General features: G+C 41.5%; 1 protein-coding gene and 1 non-coding gene across 2 annotated transcripts; one reads left to right on the top strand and one right to left on the bottom strand.

Annotated features, from left to right (window-relative positions):
* Nucleotides 1-1,498: 1,498 nt before the first annotated feature.
* On the bottom strand, nucleotides 1,499-7,522 carry LOC139197040 (uncharacterized). Its single transcript, XM_070823510.1, has one exon. The coding sequence runs from the start codon at nucleotides 7,163-7,165 to the stop codon at nucleotides 1,754-1,756; it is 5,412 nt and encodes a 1,803-aa protein (XP_070679611.1). The 5' UTR covers nucleotides 7,166-7,522; the 3' UTR covers nucleotides 1,499-1,753.
* On the top strand, nucleotides 6,509-6,613 carry LOC139197268 (small nucleolar RNA R71). Its single transcript, XR_011582507.1, has one exon. It is a non-coding gene; the product is annotated as a small nucleolar RNA R71 (small nucleolar RNA).
* Nucleotides 7,523-18,140: the final 10,618 nt, after the last annotated feature.

The following is an 18,140-nucleotide window of genomic DNA, read 5'->3' as shown; positions in this document are numbered from 1 at the left end:
TCTCTAGAAAATCTGAAAAGGTTTTCTTTCCATTTCACAGCAAGCCCTTCTATTATGTTTTTTTTCAGTTCTCTCAGACCCCATTTCTCTGCTCCCTCTTCTTCATAGCGTCTCAGAAACGCAAAATCCTTCTGTCTTTTAGAAAGTCAGCCACCTCCTCTCTCGGATCTCTGCCCTCGCAGCTGTACCACGTACCTCCCAGTGTTTCAATAGCCCATCCATGGTAGAAATCGGAAAATCAGAAAGCCAAAGGTAAAAGCATCCTCCAATATTTTGTTGTCATGTCTCAGATTCATTTGTTTTAGAGAAATAGAACTAAATCTAACACATGCATGTCGGTTTAGCTATGTGAGGACCCCCAATAATTTCGAATCCGAGACAACATCACCCTGAATCGCCATCTCAACTCCACAAAATCATGTCTCCCAAGCCTCAAGCCATCAGAAATTGGAGTACCATTTTGCACATGCCACGGTAATCACTCTTACCTAGTTCAAGATCCATGGCTCTTAGCTTGCGAAAAAAAAATCTTGGCAAGTTATATTTGCGTGATGAGTCTCTGAAAAGGCTAACACGGATTTTTTTTTTCTCCATAGTAGGTGTCCGAGATGAACAAAGAGACAGAAGAGACAAAGTAAAAAAGCTTCCAAACTCACGGATCTGCAAATTGTGAGGTAGAAACCATAACCCTTTTTATTGATGGACTATGATCTGATACTTGAAAAATAACTCCTATTGTGACTGAAAATAACTCCTATTGTGACTGAAAATAACTCCTATCCAGCATACACCCGTGAGAAAACAAGCTGAAGCAGCCGGTCTAATAGTCCCAGAAAGCAAAATCAACAGCAACTGTCGCGGCCTTTGTATGTCATCAAGGTAAAGATCTCGATCGTCTGCTTTTGCTAAACTCAACATTTACAAGTTCAACAACAGTTCATTAGAATGCCATATGTAACCTGTATGTACTCATATTGTTGGTCTTTATGTAGGGTATACGGATCCATGATAGAGCCAAGGAGACAGAAGTAAACACACAAGAGCAACGGAGGAAAACAGCACAGGCCGCATGACCCAGATCGATGCATCTGGGAGGTAAAATTCGAATCCCTGTAAGTGTAATTGTTGTAGATCTGGTAATAATATCTGTACTCAGTTCTGTGGTGTATGGATCTGTGATTTAATTGTGCTTCCTCCATGCATCGCAAAACTGAGCTGCAGAAAATTAACTGCTCTAAACTCTGTTTATGCGCTGGATCTACAACAATCACCCCCAAACTTGCATCTGTGAATGGCTATTTATGTTGACTGCTTTAAATTTCCAGCATAGTGTAGATGTGGTTGATGTGAACGATAGACTTGCTGCTGGGTGCAGGATTCCAGCTTAGGACGCGTTTTATTTTCCACGTTCGCAACCTGCAATTAACCAATATGCGTTAAAAATTGAAAATAAAAGTAAAAATAAAATGGGTAAATAAAATCAACTCGCAATCTTCAATTTTTTTGAATTTTTTTTTCTTTTTTTTTTATTTATATTTTTATTGTTTTATGTATGCTTTTTTTTTGTTTTTTTGTTTTTTTTTTTTTGTTTTTTTTTTGTTTTTTGTTTTTTTTTTGTTTTTAAATATATATATATATTAATGAGAGAATCAAACGAAAATTAAAATTAGGAAAGAGTTAGAAAAATTGGGTTTGCCTCCCAAATAAGCGCTTTATTTTAAGTCTGTAGCTAGACGTTGCGGAAGTCCGGTGGCTAGATCACTGGTGCCTTCAGAGTCAAAGACTCGTATGCAGTATCGAAGGGTGACTCCACGTATGGTTTCAGCCTGTGACCATTCACCTTGAATGTGTTGCCTTGAGCCTCATTAGATATTTCAACTGCCCCATGAGGAAAGATTTTAGTAACCAAATACGGCCCAGTCCAGCGAGATTTCAATTTCCCTGGAAACAACTTTAGCCTTGAACTGAATAGCAACACCTTTTGCCCTGGCTGAAATTCTTTCCGTAAAATTTGACTATCGTGAAACGCCTTAGTTCTTTCCTTGTAGATACGAGAACTTTCATAAGCACCCAGACGAATTTCCTCTAGCTCATTGAGCTGCAATTTACGTTGCTCTCCAGCTGAGTCATATGAAAAGTTTAACTCTTTAATTGCCCAGTACGCCTTATGCTCAAGTTCCATAGGTTGATGACATGCTTTCCCATAAACAAGTCGAAATGGTGACATCCCAATAGGAGTTTTATAAGCTGTCCTGTAGGCCCACAATGCATCATTTAATTTTAAACTCCAATCTTTTCGTGTTGAACCAACTGTTTTCTCCAAAATGCGTTTTAATTCTCTGTTTGAAACTTCCACTTGACCAGATGTCTGTGGATGATAAGGTGTAGCCACACGATGATTAATCCCATATTTTGCCAATAAATTAGCAAATGATTTATTAATAAAGTGCTTCCCCCCATCACTAAGAATAACGCGTGGAATTCCAAAACGCGGAAATATAACCCCTTGGAGGAATCTCAGGACCACTGATCCCTGATTAGTTGGTGCTGCTATGGCCTCGACCCACTTAGAAACATACTCCACAGCGACTAAAATATATTGATTCCCATGGGAAGATGGAAATGGTCCCATGAAATCAATACCCCACACATCAAATAATTCAACAATCAAAATACTTAGCTGGGGCATCTCATTCCTTTTGGACTGGTTGCCGACCCTTTGACACCTATCACAAGCCTTGCACCAATTATATGCATCTTTAAAAAGTGTAGGCCAAAATAACCCACTTTGCAAAATTTTTTCTGCCGTTCTTTTCTGCCCAAAATGTCCTCCACAAGCAAAATGATGAGCAAACCTTAATACACTTTCTTGTTCGGCTTCAGGAATACATCTGCGAATAATCTGGTCTGGGCAATACTTAAATAGGTATGGCTCATCCCAGAAATAATGCTTCACATCAGATAAAAACTTCTTTTTCTGCTGAATAGTTAAATCTGGATGCACTACCCCTTTAACCAAATAATTAACCATATCAGCAAACCATGGTGTACAGAATTGGACTGCAAATAGCTGTTCATCTGGAAAACTATCCCTCAGTGGTAGGGAATCCTCTTCTGAAGCTGTTGGAATAATCAATCTGGACAAGTGGTCAGCCACCACATTTTCACTGCCCTTTTTATCTTTGATTTCTAAGTCAAACTCTTGCAATAAAAGAATCCAACGAATCAATCGAGGCTTAGCATCTTTTTTAGTCAACAAATATTTCAAAGCTGCATGATCTGTATAAACAATCACTCTAGCCCCAACTAAATACGAACGAAATTTTTCCAAAGCAAAAACAATTGCCAACAATTCCTTCTCTGTTGTCGCATAATTTAGTTGTGCATCATTGAGGGTTCGACTAGCATAATAAATAACTTGGGGAAGTCTATCTTTTCGCTGTCCAAGAACTGCCCCCACTGCACAGTCTGATGCGTCACACATCAGTTCAAAAGGTAGGCTCCAATCAGGAGCTGCAATAATGGGTGCTGTAGTGAGGAGAGTCTTTAACTTCTTGAAGGCCTCCAAACAAGCCTCATCAAAAATAAAAGGAGCATCTTTCGCCAACAAATTACACAAGGGTCGGCTAATCTTGGAGAAATCCTTGATGAACCGTCTATAAAACCCAGCATGGCCAAGAAAAGATCGAACACTCTTAACAGTTGTCGGGGGTGGCATCTTTTCAATTGCATCAATTTTAGCCCTATCAACTTCAATACCCCTGTTAGAAATCAAGTGGCCCAAGACAATACCCTGCCTAACCATGAAGTGACACTTTTCCCAGTTTAAAACCAGGTTGGTCTTAATGCATCTTTCCAGAACTAGAGATAAATTCTGCAAACATTGGTCAAAAGAATCCCCAAAAACAGAAAAGTCATCCATAAATACCTCAACTACATGCTCAACTAACCCGGTAAATATGCTCATCATGCAACGTTGAAATGTGGCAGGTGCATTGCACAAACCAAAAGGCATTCTTCTATATGCGAAAGTCCCAAAAGGACAAGTAAAGGTTGTCTTTTCTTGATCCTCAGGGGCAACTGGAATCTGGTTGTACCCTGAATAGCCATCCAAGAAACAGTAGAAAGCACGACCAGCCAACCTTTCCAACATTTGATCAATAAATGGTAATGGAAAATGATCTTTTCTAGTACCAGCATTGATTTTTCTATAATCAACACACATACGCCACCCAGTAGTCAAGCGAGTAGGCACAAGTTCATTATTATCATTTTTCACAGCTGTAATACCAGAACGCTTTGGCACCACTTGAGTTGGACTAATCCACTTACTATCTGAAATGGGATAGATCATCCCAGCATCCAAAAGCTTCATAACTTCATTACGAACAACTTCTTTCATAATTGGATTCAACCGACGTTGAGCATCAATGGCAGGTTTTGCTCCATCCTCCAACAAAATTTTGTGCATACAAATTGTAGGGCTGATCCCTTTAATGTCGGCTATAGTCCAGCCAATTGCATCTTGATGACTTCTTAAAATGCGCAACAACTTATCTTCTTCTGTTGATGATAAATCAGCAGCTATAATAACTGGCAGCGAAGAATCTGCTCCCAAATAAGCATATTTCAAGTGTTCTGGAAGAACCTTCAACTCCAGTTTAGGTGGCTGTACCTTAGAAGGCTGCAACAACTTCTTGGGTTCCCCCAAACTCTCAAAAACAGGCCTCCAACGTGGGGGTTGAAAATGATCACTTTCCAAAGCTGAAACGTACTCAAAACACTCTTCATCTTCTGTATTTGTGTTCTCAAACCCATGCAATACATTTAACAATGGATCTGATGTCAAACGTGGCATAATTTCAGCCTGTAATAAGCTGTCAAGCACATCAACACGCATACAATCATGCACATCACCTGGCCTTTTGGTAGCCTCAAACAAACTGAACACAACAGATCGATCTTGCACTCTAAGTGTAAGTGTCCCAGCCTCTACATCAATTAACGTTCTGGCTGTAGCCATGAATGGACGTCCCAAAATAATCGGTGTTTGCATATCTTCATCCATATCCAAAATCACAAAATCTGCAGGAAGGTAGAGATTATCCACTTTAATAATTAGGTCTTCTATAATACCCCTTGGATAAGCAACTGAACGGTCCGCAAGTTGTAGAATAACTGATGTAGGCTTGATTTCTCCTTGTCCTAGTCTCTGAAAAACAGAAAAAGGCATTAAGTTAATACTAGCGCCTAAATCAATTAAAGCACGTTTAAAATGAGAACTTCCAATTATGCATGAAATTGTAAAACTCCCTGGATCTTGTTTCTTTGGGGGCAATTTGTGAAGCAGAACAGCGCTGCACTGTTCTGTAAGAATCACTTTCTCAAAATCCACAAGCTTCTTTTTCTTTGTGCAAACATCCTTCAAAAACTTGGCATAAGACGGAATGTTTTTGATAGCATCAATTAACGGTAGATTAATCTGAACCTTAGACAAAGTCTTCATAAAATCTGTCAATTGTTGATCTTTAACTTTAGGCTTCAACCGTTCGGGATAAGGCATAGGTGGTTCATAAACACGATCCTCAACAATAACCGCACCATCTTCGGAACTGTTCACTGTCTGTTCAGAATCCTTTGAATTGGCAGATTTTTCAACATTCCCCGAATCTGTTTTTGGCTGTGAAGTCACCCGCGAATTTTTTAAGCAATTTTCATCCCTGTTATCAAAACTTTTTCCGGAACGTAGAACTCTAACTGCCTTGCAATCTGCACCTCCCCTAGGATTTGGTTCGGTTTGACTGGGAAATGTACCTGGAGCCCTTCCAGAAACCTGCAACGCAATCTGCCCCATTTGTTTTTCCATGTTTTTCACTGATGCCTGCAGATTTTGAATTTCTTGAGTGGTAGTATTTGCCAATTTTTCAATCGCAACCTCCCAGGCAGCCTTAGGTGCAGCAGGTTGCTGTACCTGCTGTTGAAATTGAGGTCTAGTGTGCTGTTCCTTATCCCACCTTAGATTAGGATGATCTCTCCAACCTGGGTTGTAGAAATTAGAATATGGGTCATATCGGGGACGCTGGAAATTGTTAAATGCATTAACCTGCTCTGCTGTAAATTCTGGTGAAACCTCTTTATGTGGGCAGCTCATAAAATCGTGAGTTATCATGTTGCAAATGCTGCAGGCAGCTTGTAAAGGCTGCTGTACAGCAACTTGAGAACCTGGCATTCTCTGTAATAACATGTCAAATTTCGCGTCAAGCCTTTTCTCCATTTTTTCAATTTGTGCTGTAACATAGGGAGAACCAGTAGACATCTCAAAAGCTGACCTAGATTGTGGCTGCTCCACTGCCCACTGCTGAGTATCTTCTGCCATTTTTTCAAATAACAAACAAGCCTCTTGTGCATTTTTGTCTTTGTACGTACCTCCGCAAGAAGCGTTGACAAGAGTTTTTGTAGTCATATTCAACCCTCTGAAAAATATATGCATTTGATCAGTTGTGCTAATACCCGAATGCGGACATTTTCTAATCAACTCTTTAAACCGCTCCCACGCCTCATGAAACTCTTCGTTTGGTTTTTGGGCAAAAGATAAAATCTGAGTTCTCATGTCAAGAGTCTTAGAAGCTGGATAATACTTGTTTAGAAATTTTTCACTGAGTTGGGCCCAAGTTGTAATGCTTCCAGATGGGAGTGTGAGGAGCCATCTCCTTGCCTGATCCTTTAGAGTGTACGGAAATAACCGCAACTTAATAGATTCAGCCGAAAATCCCCTCACCAAAATGTTTTTGCACCCCATTAAAAATTCTGCAATGTGCATGTTAGGTTCATCAGATGAAAACCCATGAAACGTAGGTAGAATATTCAACATGTGCTGTTTTATTTCAAATGCAGTCCCTTCTTCAACTGCCGGATATGTAATGCAACTGGGTATGTTTGTGGTATGGGCAGTCAGTGAATCACCCAGGGGTAGTCCTGCCTCTGGAATTACAAACGCCATTTTTTCTTTGTTGTGCAGGTCCCCAGTAGATACTGTTTCCAGAAATGTCTCCTGCAGTGGACGAACCCGCTGCAAATTTTGCTCCCTGCGTTTCCTCCTTAAATGCTGCTCAAATTCTGGATCAAATGGAATCAAATTCTGCACTGTTGAACGGGTGCTGACCATGCACAGTTTCTGAAATCTGTACTGTTGTAATCTGTAAAAATAAAAAAAAATCGAAAATTAATTTTTTTTTTTTTAATATGTATAAACAGCAATAACTAATTGAAAATCTGATTCGTAGGGATTATTTTAAATAATCCCCGGCAACGGCACCATTTTCTTGATAGGGATTTTTACTACTCATGTGAATGCGATAAAAACCTCCTATTTTACTTGCAAGAATCACAAGGTTATTGTAGTATAAACGGATCTCGCAAGGTCATTCTCCACAGGGATTATTAAATAATTCGAAACAAATCAGATTTCAATTAATGATTGTAAAGTAGAAATTTGGATGATTGATTTTATAACCTACTTAAATTAAAAACGAATTTAACTATTAATGATAAGATAATCTGCAATATTAAAGCTAGAGAGAAAAGAAAACAGTTTTTGAGAGAAATCAAATTAAGAAAGCACTAGGGTTCCACCATCACCTAGCAATCCTATGAATTTTTACCAATTACTTATGATCTACACATGCCACTTTGAAGGTTAGATTTTCCTAATTCATATTCTACTTGGAACCTCCAACATAGAACGTATATCTAACATGCAACCCGTCCGGACGTTCGGATCAAATCTAAACATGAAAGACTCATTATGCTTTATGAAAATCCTTTGAAAAACCATGCAATCCTTAAGACGTGATATTCATCCTAAGAGAAATTACAATTATTAATCACAAGAAGCCAGCGTCAATTTCAGGGAACCTTCCGACCAAAATTGCATCAAATTACTTTTCTAAAGATCCTAATGGTGATCAGGCATTAAGACAATTAGATAGTTTTTATCCCGGTGATTAACAATTCAAAATATGCATGCAATCAATCATAAGCAATTAAATAAAAATCACATATTCATGCTAAGGCTCAAGGCTTCGCCCTAGCAATAGAAATTAGTTCCGCATATTCATAATTGAAATCATAGAAAATATTCTTAAGAAAAGGATTAAAAACACCTTCAAGTAGAAAATCTTCAAAACCCTAACACTTCTCTCTGTCTCCAATATTGCATAAAATAAAGCGTAATCTAAAACTGTAGACGGCTCACCAATATATTTGCTAAGCCCCCACAAAAACCCTAGCCAACTAAAATTAATAAAAACCCTAAATAAAAATAGTAAAATTCGTCTAAAATCTGAACAGCCACGTTTTGGCCCATAAGCTCCTCCAAAACTGGCCCAATATAGCTGGATTTGATGTTTGGAATATTCTGAACACTTTTCCAGAAGGCCACGAACCCATCCGAGGTCATCTTGGGCTCCAAAAACGTCATTTAAGCCCAAAAACGTCATTTTTCAGCACTGCGCACTGCTTCTTTATTTCATCGCCAGAAAATAACCGCTTGGTGGAAAAATCCCAAATTTTGATACGATCAAGCTAAGTGACTCACGAACGTCCTCCAACTGGAATTACTCCAAAATTCGTCCATTTGGTCCTGTTTTGCTCCAGAGGAAGTCGAAAGTCCTATATTGAAAATACAATTCAAAGTATCAAAATTCTTCCAATATATTAACCAAAATATACTAAGATTAGGGTAAAATATATAATATAAAATCTACTCATCAGACACATACTTAGATTTTGTTTCGTGTTGGATATATCTGCTTTGAGGTTTCAACACTTGAGTGTTCCATTGCTAGGAATGTAAAAGAGTGAGGGCTGAGTTGGCTAAATTACCTCTTTATTGAATTCATTGCCAAATGGCCTTCATTACATAGGATGCCGAACGGCTATAGCTCAACACTTGTACATCGTGAGTCTATTTGTAGTAGTACTTCAAGTGATCAGCGTTCCATGGATGGCCAAGGGTCTTGCCATCGGAGCTTCTAAGTGTGTAAGAGCCAGGGCGACTGATGCCAATGACTTCATACGGTCCATCCCAATTTGGACTAAGTGTGCCTTCACTCGGGACTCTGTCGCAGAGTAATCTTTTCTTTAAGACCCAGTCTCCTATTTTGAAAGAACGAGGCTTGACCCTAGAGTCATAATAGTTGGAGATGCGCTGCTTGTAGGCGACATTCCTCAAGTGAGCTTGGTTTCTGTGTTCCTCGACTAAATCCAAGTTGAGGGTGAGTTGTTTGTCATTTTCACTTTGAATGTAATTCTGGACTCGGAATGTTGCTTGCTCGAGCTCAACAGGGACAACCGCCTCTGTGCCAAAGGCAAGTGAGAATGGAGTTTCTCCTGTTGAAGTCCGATATGAAGTGCGATATGACCAAAGAACTTGGGGTACAAATTCTGGCCAACAGCCTTTAGCTTTGTCCAAGCTGGTTTTCAAAGTGCGCTTGATTATTTTGTTGATGGCCTCAACTTGTCCATTAGACTGGGGATGAGCTGGAGAGGCAAAGCATAAGTTGATGTTGAACTTAGAGCAGAACAATCTGAACTTCTTGTTGTCAAACTGTCGCCCATTGTCAATGACTATCGCATTGGGAATGCCGAATCTACAAAGGATGTTCTTCCACACGAAGTCTTCTATCTTTGCCTCAGTAATGGTTGCCAAGGGTTCTACTTCGGCCTACTTTGTGAAGTAGTCCACTGCAACGACTGTGTAACAGACTTTGCCTTTCCCTGCCGGCATTGGGCCGATCAAATCAAGTCCCCACTGGGCGAAGGGCCAAGGGCTGATCATAGGAGTAAGAGGCTCTGGAGGGGAATGAGGAATAGTCGCATATCGTTGACATTTGTCACATGAGCGGGATACTTTGATGGCATCCTGGTGGAGTGTTGGCCAGTAATATCCTTGGCGAAAAGTCTTGTGTGCTAGGGACCGAGATCCAGCATGATCTCCACAGACTCCCTCATGTATTTCCCGAAGGACGATTTCCGCCTCGGCAGGCGTAAGACACCTTAAGTATGGCAGGCTAAAACCTCGCTTATAGAGTTGATCATTGATGATCAGGTAGCGGGTAGACTTGTATCGAATTTGCTTAGCCTGGACTTTATCATTTGGGAGGGTGCCATGAGCAAGGAAATTATAGATCGGGGTGATCCAACTATCCCCCTGTTGTAAGTTGCATACTTCTGCGGCCATGGTGCTTGGTGTTGCCAACAGTTCGACATGAATTTTTCTTCCAATCTTGTCTTCCACAGCTGAGGCGAGGCGAGCCAGGGCGTCTGCATGACTGTTTGCCGCTCGAGGAACTTGGGTGATCTGGTAGTGGAAGTGCTTGAGCAAAAGTTGTGTTTGCGCAAGATATGCTGCCATGGAGCTGTCCTTAGCATCAAAGTTGTTGGTAACCTGGTTGACCACTAATTGGGAGTCACTGAAAATATCAATTTGTTTAACCCCGAGGTGTTTGGCCAAACGTAATCCTGCTAGAAGGGCTTCATACTCGGCCTCATTGTTTGATGCCTTGAATTTGAACCGAAGAGCATACTCCATTGCTACTTTGTCGGGCGTAGTCAAGACTAGTCCTGCTCCACAGCCTTGTTGGTTGGATGAGCCATCAACATACAGACTCCATACTGAGGTCGTTGATTCTACTTTCTGAGCTTCCGATGGTAATGAAGCTACTGCTTCAGGTGTAGAAGCAATGTCAACAGGATATGTGAAGTCGGCGATGAAATCTGCTACTGCTTGGCCTTTTTCGGCTGGTTTGGGTTGGTAGGAGATGTCAAACTCACCCAATGCTATCGCCCATTTGATCATTCGTCCAGACGTGTCAGGACTCTGGAGTATCTGTCGAAGAGGGTGATTGGTAAGCACGATGATGGCGTGTGCTTGGAAATAAGGGCGAAGTTTCCGAGCAGACATGACCAATGCTAGAGCTAATTTCTCAATGTTGGAGTATCGTGTCTCCGCATCTTGTAGGGCCTTGCTAGCGTAGTAGATGGGCCGTTCGACACCACTGTCCATTCGAATAAGAACAGAACTGACTGCTGAAGCCGAAACCGATAGATAGATGATGAGAGTGTCACCAACTTCTGGTTTGGAGAGCAGATGGGCTTTACTCATGTACTCTTTGAGGTTCCTGAATGCCTTGGCACATTCCTCCGTCCATGTAATGTACTTCTTATTTCCCTTGAGTGCTTTGAAGAAAGGAGCACATCTGTCTGTGGCCTTAGAGATGAATCTGGTTAAGGCTGCCACCTTGCCAGTAAGGCTTTGGATGTCTTTTGAAGTTATTGGCTCTTTCATGTCGAGGATTGCTTTGATCTTTTCAGGGTTAGCTTCAATGCCTCGTTGGCTAATCATGAAGCCTAAGAATTTGCCAGAGCCCACGCCGAAGGCACATTTGTTGGGGTTCAACCTCATTCGATACCTCTTTAGAATGGTGAAAATTTCAGATAGGTTGGTGATGTGTTGGTCAGCATGTTTGCTTTTGACTAGCATATCATCAACGTAAACTTCCATGTTCTTCCCAATTTGTTCGGCGAACATTGAATTGACCAGTCTCTGATAAGTTGCTCCTGCATTCTTTAGGCCGAAAGGCATGACTTTATAGCAATATAGTCCCCTGTCAGTAGTGAAGGCCGTGTGTTCTTGGTCTGAGGGGTTCATGAGGATTTGGTTGTATCCTGAATAAGCGTCCATAAAGCTCAAGAGCTCACACCCTGCCGTAGAGTCTATAAGCCTGTCAATAAGAGGAAGAGGGAAACTATCTTTCGGACACCCTTTGTTTAGGTCGGTGTAGTCAACACACATCCTCCACAAGACCTTTTGAAGCGAAAGACTTTCTTTGGTCGGATTTTTCCTAACAAGGACCACATTTGCTACCCATGTCGGGTAATTGACTTCGCGGACAAAGCCTATGCCTTTGAGTTTTTCAACTTCTGCTTTCATTGCCTCGTATCGTTCAGCGTCATAAGATCTTCGCTTCTGTCTCACCGGCTTAATCTTGGGGTCAATACTCAAACGATGACAGATGACATCGGGAGAGATGCCTGGCATGTCCTCGTATGACCAGGCAAAGACTTCAGTGTTCTCTTTCAAAAAAGATATCAATGCTAACCGAAGGGGTGGTGACAATGTGGTGCCAATATTCACCATGCGGTCTGGATGATCTCTTGAGATAGGTACCTTCTCCAACTCTTCAGCAGGTTGGGCTTGCTGGGTGAAAGAGTCATCTCGAGGATCATCGGGTTGATTGTTGCTATCAGGAAGATCCAAGTTCGCTTCATCTAGGCTGGTCTTTGTGACTTGGTCATGTACAGACAGGGTTTCCTTGGGTCCGGGCAAGTGTTGTTGCTTAACTGAAGTGTTGTAACATGATCGTGCACTAAGCTGATCTCCTCTGATGTAGCCGTTGCCATGGGGGGTTGGAAATTTCATCAACAGCATATGCGTGGATACCATAGCCTTGAGATCATTGATGCCTGTGCGCCCAAAGATGACATTGTATGCCGTTGGGCAGTCAACCACTAGGAAGTTAGTGGTAATGGTAGCCGTGTAAGGGCCTGTACCAATAGTAAAGGGTAAATGTATGCTCCCTAAGGGTTGCACGATATCACCGGAGAAGCTTATCAGAGGAGAAATCGAGCGATCGAGCAAGTGTTCAGCTACACTGAGTGCCCTGAAAGCTTCGGCAAACATGATATTGACCGAAGCCCCTGTGTCTACGAGGATTCGTCGAACATCAAAGTTGGCTATGTGAGCCTCCACGATCAATGGGTCGTTATGAGGGTAGATGATGCCTCTTTCTTCCTCAGGGTAGAAACATATCGGATCCCAGTTAGGCTTTTGATACTTCCCTCCCCTGATGTCTTCCACGTGAAACACTCGGTGACCAGGCCTCAGAATTCGTTCACTGTTTTTCATGGCCCTATTGGAAGATTCAGATATGGGTGTGCCGCCGCTTATGGAATATATGACATTCACCTGGCGTTGGTTACGGTTATCCCTTTGAGGGTGAAGAAGGAATTGATCAATTTTTCCTTCTCGTGCCAAAGCTTCAATACGATCACGGAGGATGATACATTTCTCGCTATCATGGTCGTTATGCTCATGGTAGCAACAAAACATGCCCGCGTTATTCGGGGGCGTGTAATCTGGGTGCCTCGGCTTTGGCTTTGGTATCAGGTGAGCTATGCTGGGGTAAATGGCCGCGCATGTGGCATTCAAGGGCGTGTATGTCTCATACCTTGGGGTAGGGGGTATCTTGACGCGGGTTTGACCCACTGCATTGACTGCCTGAGGGCGAGCGTTATTGTGGCGATACCCTTGGTTATCGGGATAGTGTCCCTTACTCTTTTTACTGGAAGGAGAGTGATGAAGATGGAAATCCTTCCTCTTGCCTTGAAATTGATATGTCTGTTGATTCGGTGAAGCATTATGCAAGGCATGGGGAGGTGCCACTGCTGTTTGGAAAGTCGAGGTCTTCTCATTTAGGTGAGTCTGGCTTCTACCTCCCACTTGTTGATAAAGGATGGTTGTAGGGGGTTTTTCCTGATATGTCTTTGCCTCGGCGGAGGCATGGTTATAAGCCTGCGCCATCACCTCAGAGTAAGTCTTCCAAGTATTGGCATTGATCATGTATTTAAAGAAACAATCACGTAGGCTTGCCGTGAAGGCTTTGAGGGCAGTCTTGTCGTCTGCCTCGGCATACCGGGAGTATTCATGGCTGAAGCGGCCAGCATACATACGTAATGACTCGTCTGGCTTCTGGTGGATAGTGTACAAGTCATCTGCAGAGTGCAAGCGATCGGTTTGGAAAATGTGTTGGGAAACAAATAGTTTCCTCAATTCCTCAAATGAGTCTACCGTCTCAGGTGTAAGACGACAATACCAATTTAGAGCTCCACCAGAGAGGGTGGAGGGGAAGAGAAGACATCGCTCTTCGTCGGTGTGCATCCGGTATGCCATGGTGGACTCAAAGAGGTTAAGGTGCTCAATCGGGTCCTCTTTTCCAGTATAAAGTTGCAAGCCAAGCTTTTGCTTTGTCTTTGCTTGAAGGGGGGTGTTGAGGATCCTCCTTGTAAGAGGGCCAGGCCTGGGTTGGTTCCAGTCAGGTATTTCAGCCTGACGTTCAGCCTTCAACTTGTTTACTTCCTCAAGAAGTTGTAGGACAAGAGGGTCCTGAGCGGAGTTATGTGTCACTGGAGCTTTCTTTCATAAATCTCCATCTCCTATTGGAATTAGGAAGGTTTGATCAAGGGCATGTGATTTTTCCCTGGACTCGCTGTACTGGCTTCCAGGGTATGTCTGTCGGAACACCTCTGAGTCCCCTGTACCCTCATGTCTCTCTAGGACTTGTTGCCCCTTCCCCAAATTGGTGGCCGGCTTGGGCCGTGGCAGGGGACCGAGTCTCTCAGAAATCCTTGGGTCATTAATCTTTGAGCTTATATGGATGGAATTCTCTCGACGTTGCTTCACGAAATCCCGACAATCACGAAAGACGGCTTTCGATCCTTCTGCCCCTTCAGCAAAGAGGTGTCTCCCTCCACTTCTCATGGTTCGGGTCGAAGCAACTGGGTTAAGAGAAGCCTCATGTTGATTATCAAGTCGAGGGGTAATCTGTTCCCTATCAGGGATATCTATGTCGAATGCATGTGACCCTCCATGTTGGAGGGCACCCAGTTGATGGTTAACTTCCACGGGGGCAACAAGCTCGCGTGTCTGAGCTTGCCTAGCTTCGTGGAGTGTCTCGAAGAGCTTCTCATATTGCTCCTGGAGGACCTCATTCCTCATTGCTATCTTGTTGTTATGAGCTTCCAATTCATCGACTTTAGCTTGAAGAAGAACTCGTTTTCCTTCCTTCTTTCGTTGTTTCGCACTATGTGCAAGGGGAGTGTCATTCTGTGTGATGTGGCTTCCTTCGCTTCCCATGCTGGAGAGGGATGCCTGATCAAAAGAAAGTGTACGAATGATAGAAACCAGCTTGACACAGCTGAAGAGAGTAGGAATAAGTGTCGTTTCCCACAGACGGCGCCAAATGTTGATGCACAAAATCAGCGAAGACTTTGGTACAACAGAAAGTGTCAGGTTTTATGACCTTCGCTGGGTTGCTTCGGTCACTAGTGAGGATAAGTACGTAAATGAATAGAGACAGAGAAGCAAACACATGATGTACGTGGTTCACCCAGATTGGCTACGTCCACGGAGTAGAGGAGTTCTTATTAGTAGTGAAGGGCTTACACAAGTACAAAGGATCAAGCTCTCAATTTAGTGAGTTCTTGTGAATGATTTAACACAAATGGCATTAGGCCATATTGTGGGGGAATGACCCCTATTTATAGAAAAACTTGTAGCTTTGTCACATTGACATGTGTCATGTTGTGATTGGTTCTTGATGTCGACACGTGCTGCGCTCTGATTGGCTTCTAATCTTGACACGTGTCGAGTAGTGATTGGCCTCCTGGTCGGAGGGGAACTCTTCTGGGTCCTTGACAGTATAGCGTTGGCCGGTGCTCGGTAGTTTCGGGATTGGTCAAGTATGGTACAAACACATATATATTGATAGGAGCATATTTATGCGACTGAGTTAGCTTGTTCTCATGCATTTATGTTGTTATTTCTTAGTTAATTATGTATTTTAAGCTATTTTCGTGTGTTTGTAGGTCCATAAGCCTTATAAATCAATAAGATGCATTTTGATGCATTTTGGAGCAGTTTTTGGCTTGGAATGAATAGCACGTGCATGGAGCAAGGTGGATGGACGAAATTGAAGACTAAAGAGGCTAGGAATGTGTTAAAGAGAAAGAAGAATTAATGTAAAAAAGACAAAGAGCTCAGCCACAAAGGGTTGTCATTCCACCATTCACCTTTCCATCATTGCCGTGCACCACCATTGCACTCCCTTTGGATTCCTATGCCATGCATCATCATCCATGTTCCCTCCAATGACTCATTTGTTACATCATTCCACTTCCTTTCCTTTGTCTACCATGTGCACAATATCCTTTCACCTCCTTGCACTCATTGATTCACCACTTACTCACATTTCCACCCATGCCATGCATAATCACCCTTTTCCCCTCCATCATTTCAGATTCATGCATCATTACATTGAATCATTGCACTCAATTGCTACACCATTCCTTGTTCCCTCCATCATTTCAGATTCATACATCATTACATGGAATCATTTCACTTAATTGCTACACCATTCCTTGTTCCCTCTATCCTTTCAGATTTCATGCATCATTACATTGAATCATTGCACTCAATTACTACACCATTCTTTGTTCCCTCCATCGTTTCAGATTCATGCATCATTACATTGAATCATTGCACTCAATTGCTACACAATTCCTTGTTCCCTCAATCATTTCAGATTTCATGCATCATTGCACTCAATTGCTACACCACTCCATGTTCCCCTCCATTGTCATGCACTTCCTCTATAAAATAAAGTGTGTGTAACATAAATTGAGTCATACTTTGTTAGATCATTCACTCCCATTTCAACACAACCTTCATCCAAACATATCCATTCATCTTCACATCCATTCCTCCATACAAACAAACCTTCAAACACTCACCAACACCTTGTGCCGTAGCAAAGGAAGGGAAGGAAAGTGCTTAGACGTGCTTGCTGTCCAACTTGGATCGTTTGAGCGTTTAGGTGTTTTCTTTCTTTTGTTTCTAATGTTTAAATTCATTTCCTTTCGTTTTGTTGTAAATATGAGTGGCTAAACCCCTCTTGGCTATGGGTGATTTCAAAGCCATGATTATGTGTGCAATATAATTTGATAAATTCCAGTTATGAACTCTTGATTCGTGAATGCAATTGGCTTAACTATTTGATTGATAACTTATTTGTATTTGTTAATTAAGGGTCGACGCTTAATTGGCATGCATAAATCCGTTGCTAGAATATAAGGAAGTTTCACATAATCGTTACAAACTTATATTCACATGTAGTGAAGGTCGCTTATAAACGATCGCGTTAAGTTCAATTCCTAGCATGAGTGACATGATGCCATAGTTGCAAGTGCTTTGTCAATGCTTTTGATTTTCATTAAACGTAATGATCTTTAATTGTATCTCTATTATGATGTCATGTAGGGAACTTTAGAAGAATGTTTTGGGTTGTCGAATGATGTCATCCAATCCAATAAAACAAGGAAAATCTGAGAGTTAACTAGTGATGTCACGGTTAATTTGGAGCATTGTCGTTCATAATTCAATGAAGTAGTAACTGGAAATCGAGTTGTTTGCATACATATCAGGTGTGGAGAAAAAGCCTGTAGCCATCCCATCCATCATCTTATTTCTTACATTCGTTTTACAATCTGTCTAGTTTTTCATACTTGTTTGTTTGTTTCAACTTCATCCAAATCAAAACCCCCCTTTTAGTTTCTTGTTTCAAAGTGTTTCAAATCTGTTTTAGTTTGTGTTTTTAAGTGTTTTGATTCAAGTAAAAGTCAATTTTCGTCCAAAGTCATTCCTAGTGTCTAGTTTAAGTTTATTTGGTTGTTTCAAGTTGTTTTGAGTATTTTAAGTTTGCTTTGAGTCTTGTGAATCTTGTTAAGTGTTTTTATGTTTAGTTTTATGTTTTTGAGTCAGTTTAGAGGTTATTAGCAAGCCCTCTTAATCCTCGGTCCAGAACAATCCCTACTTATACTTATACTACAATTGTCAAAAGAGGGTTAAATTTGTGTGTTAAGTTAATTTTCACTTCTAGTTTTTGGCGCCGTTGCCGGGGATTAGCAACTTTGTTAATCCCTTATTATTTCTTTTTGTTTATTTTCATGTCTTTTGTTTTTAGTTACTGACTTCGTTTGTGTTTGTGTTTTTTTTTTTTTTTTACTTTTGATATTTGATTTAGTTTTGTTTCCTTGGTTTCAGGTACTAAAGAAGTAAGACATGGATTGTGCTACCATTCAAGCTCAATTGGTGGAACTTACTTCTCAATTGTCACAATATGCCGAAAGGACCACAATGCAAAGTGTCCCTACATGTGGTGTGTCCTATGGGCAAGGATATCCAACTCAGCAATATTCTCAATTCGCTGCGAATGAAAATGCTTGGGGTTATCAAGGCCATAGTC

This window comes from Malus domestica, chromosome 06, assembly GCF_042453785.1.
Source record: "Malus domestica chromosome 06, GDT2T_hap1".
NCBI classification, from domain to species: Eukaryota; Viridiplantae; Streptophyta; class Magnoliopsida; order Rosales; family Rosaceae; genus Malus; species Malus domestica.
Note: the sequence above shows the minus strand (reverse complement) of the source record. Positions and strands in the feature narration are given on the sequence as shown.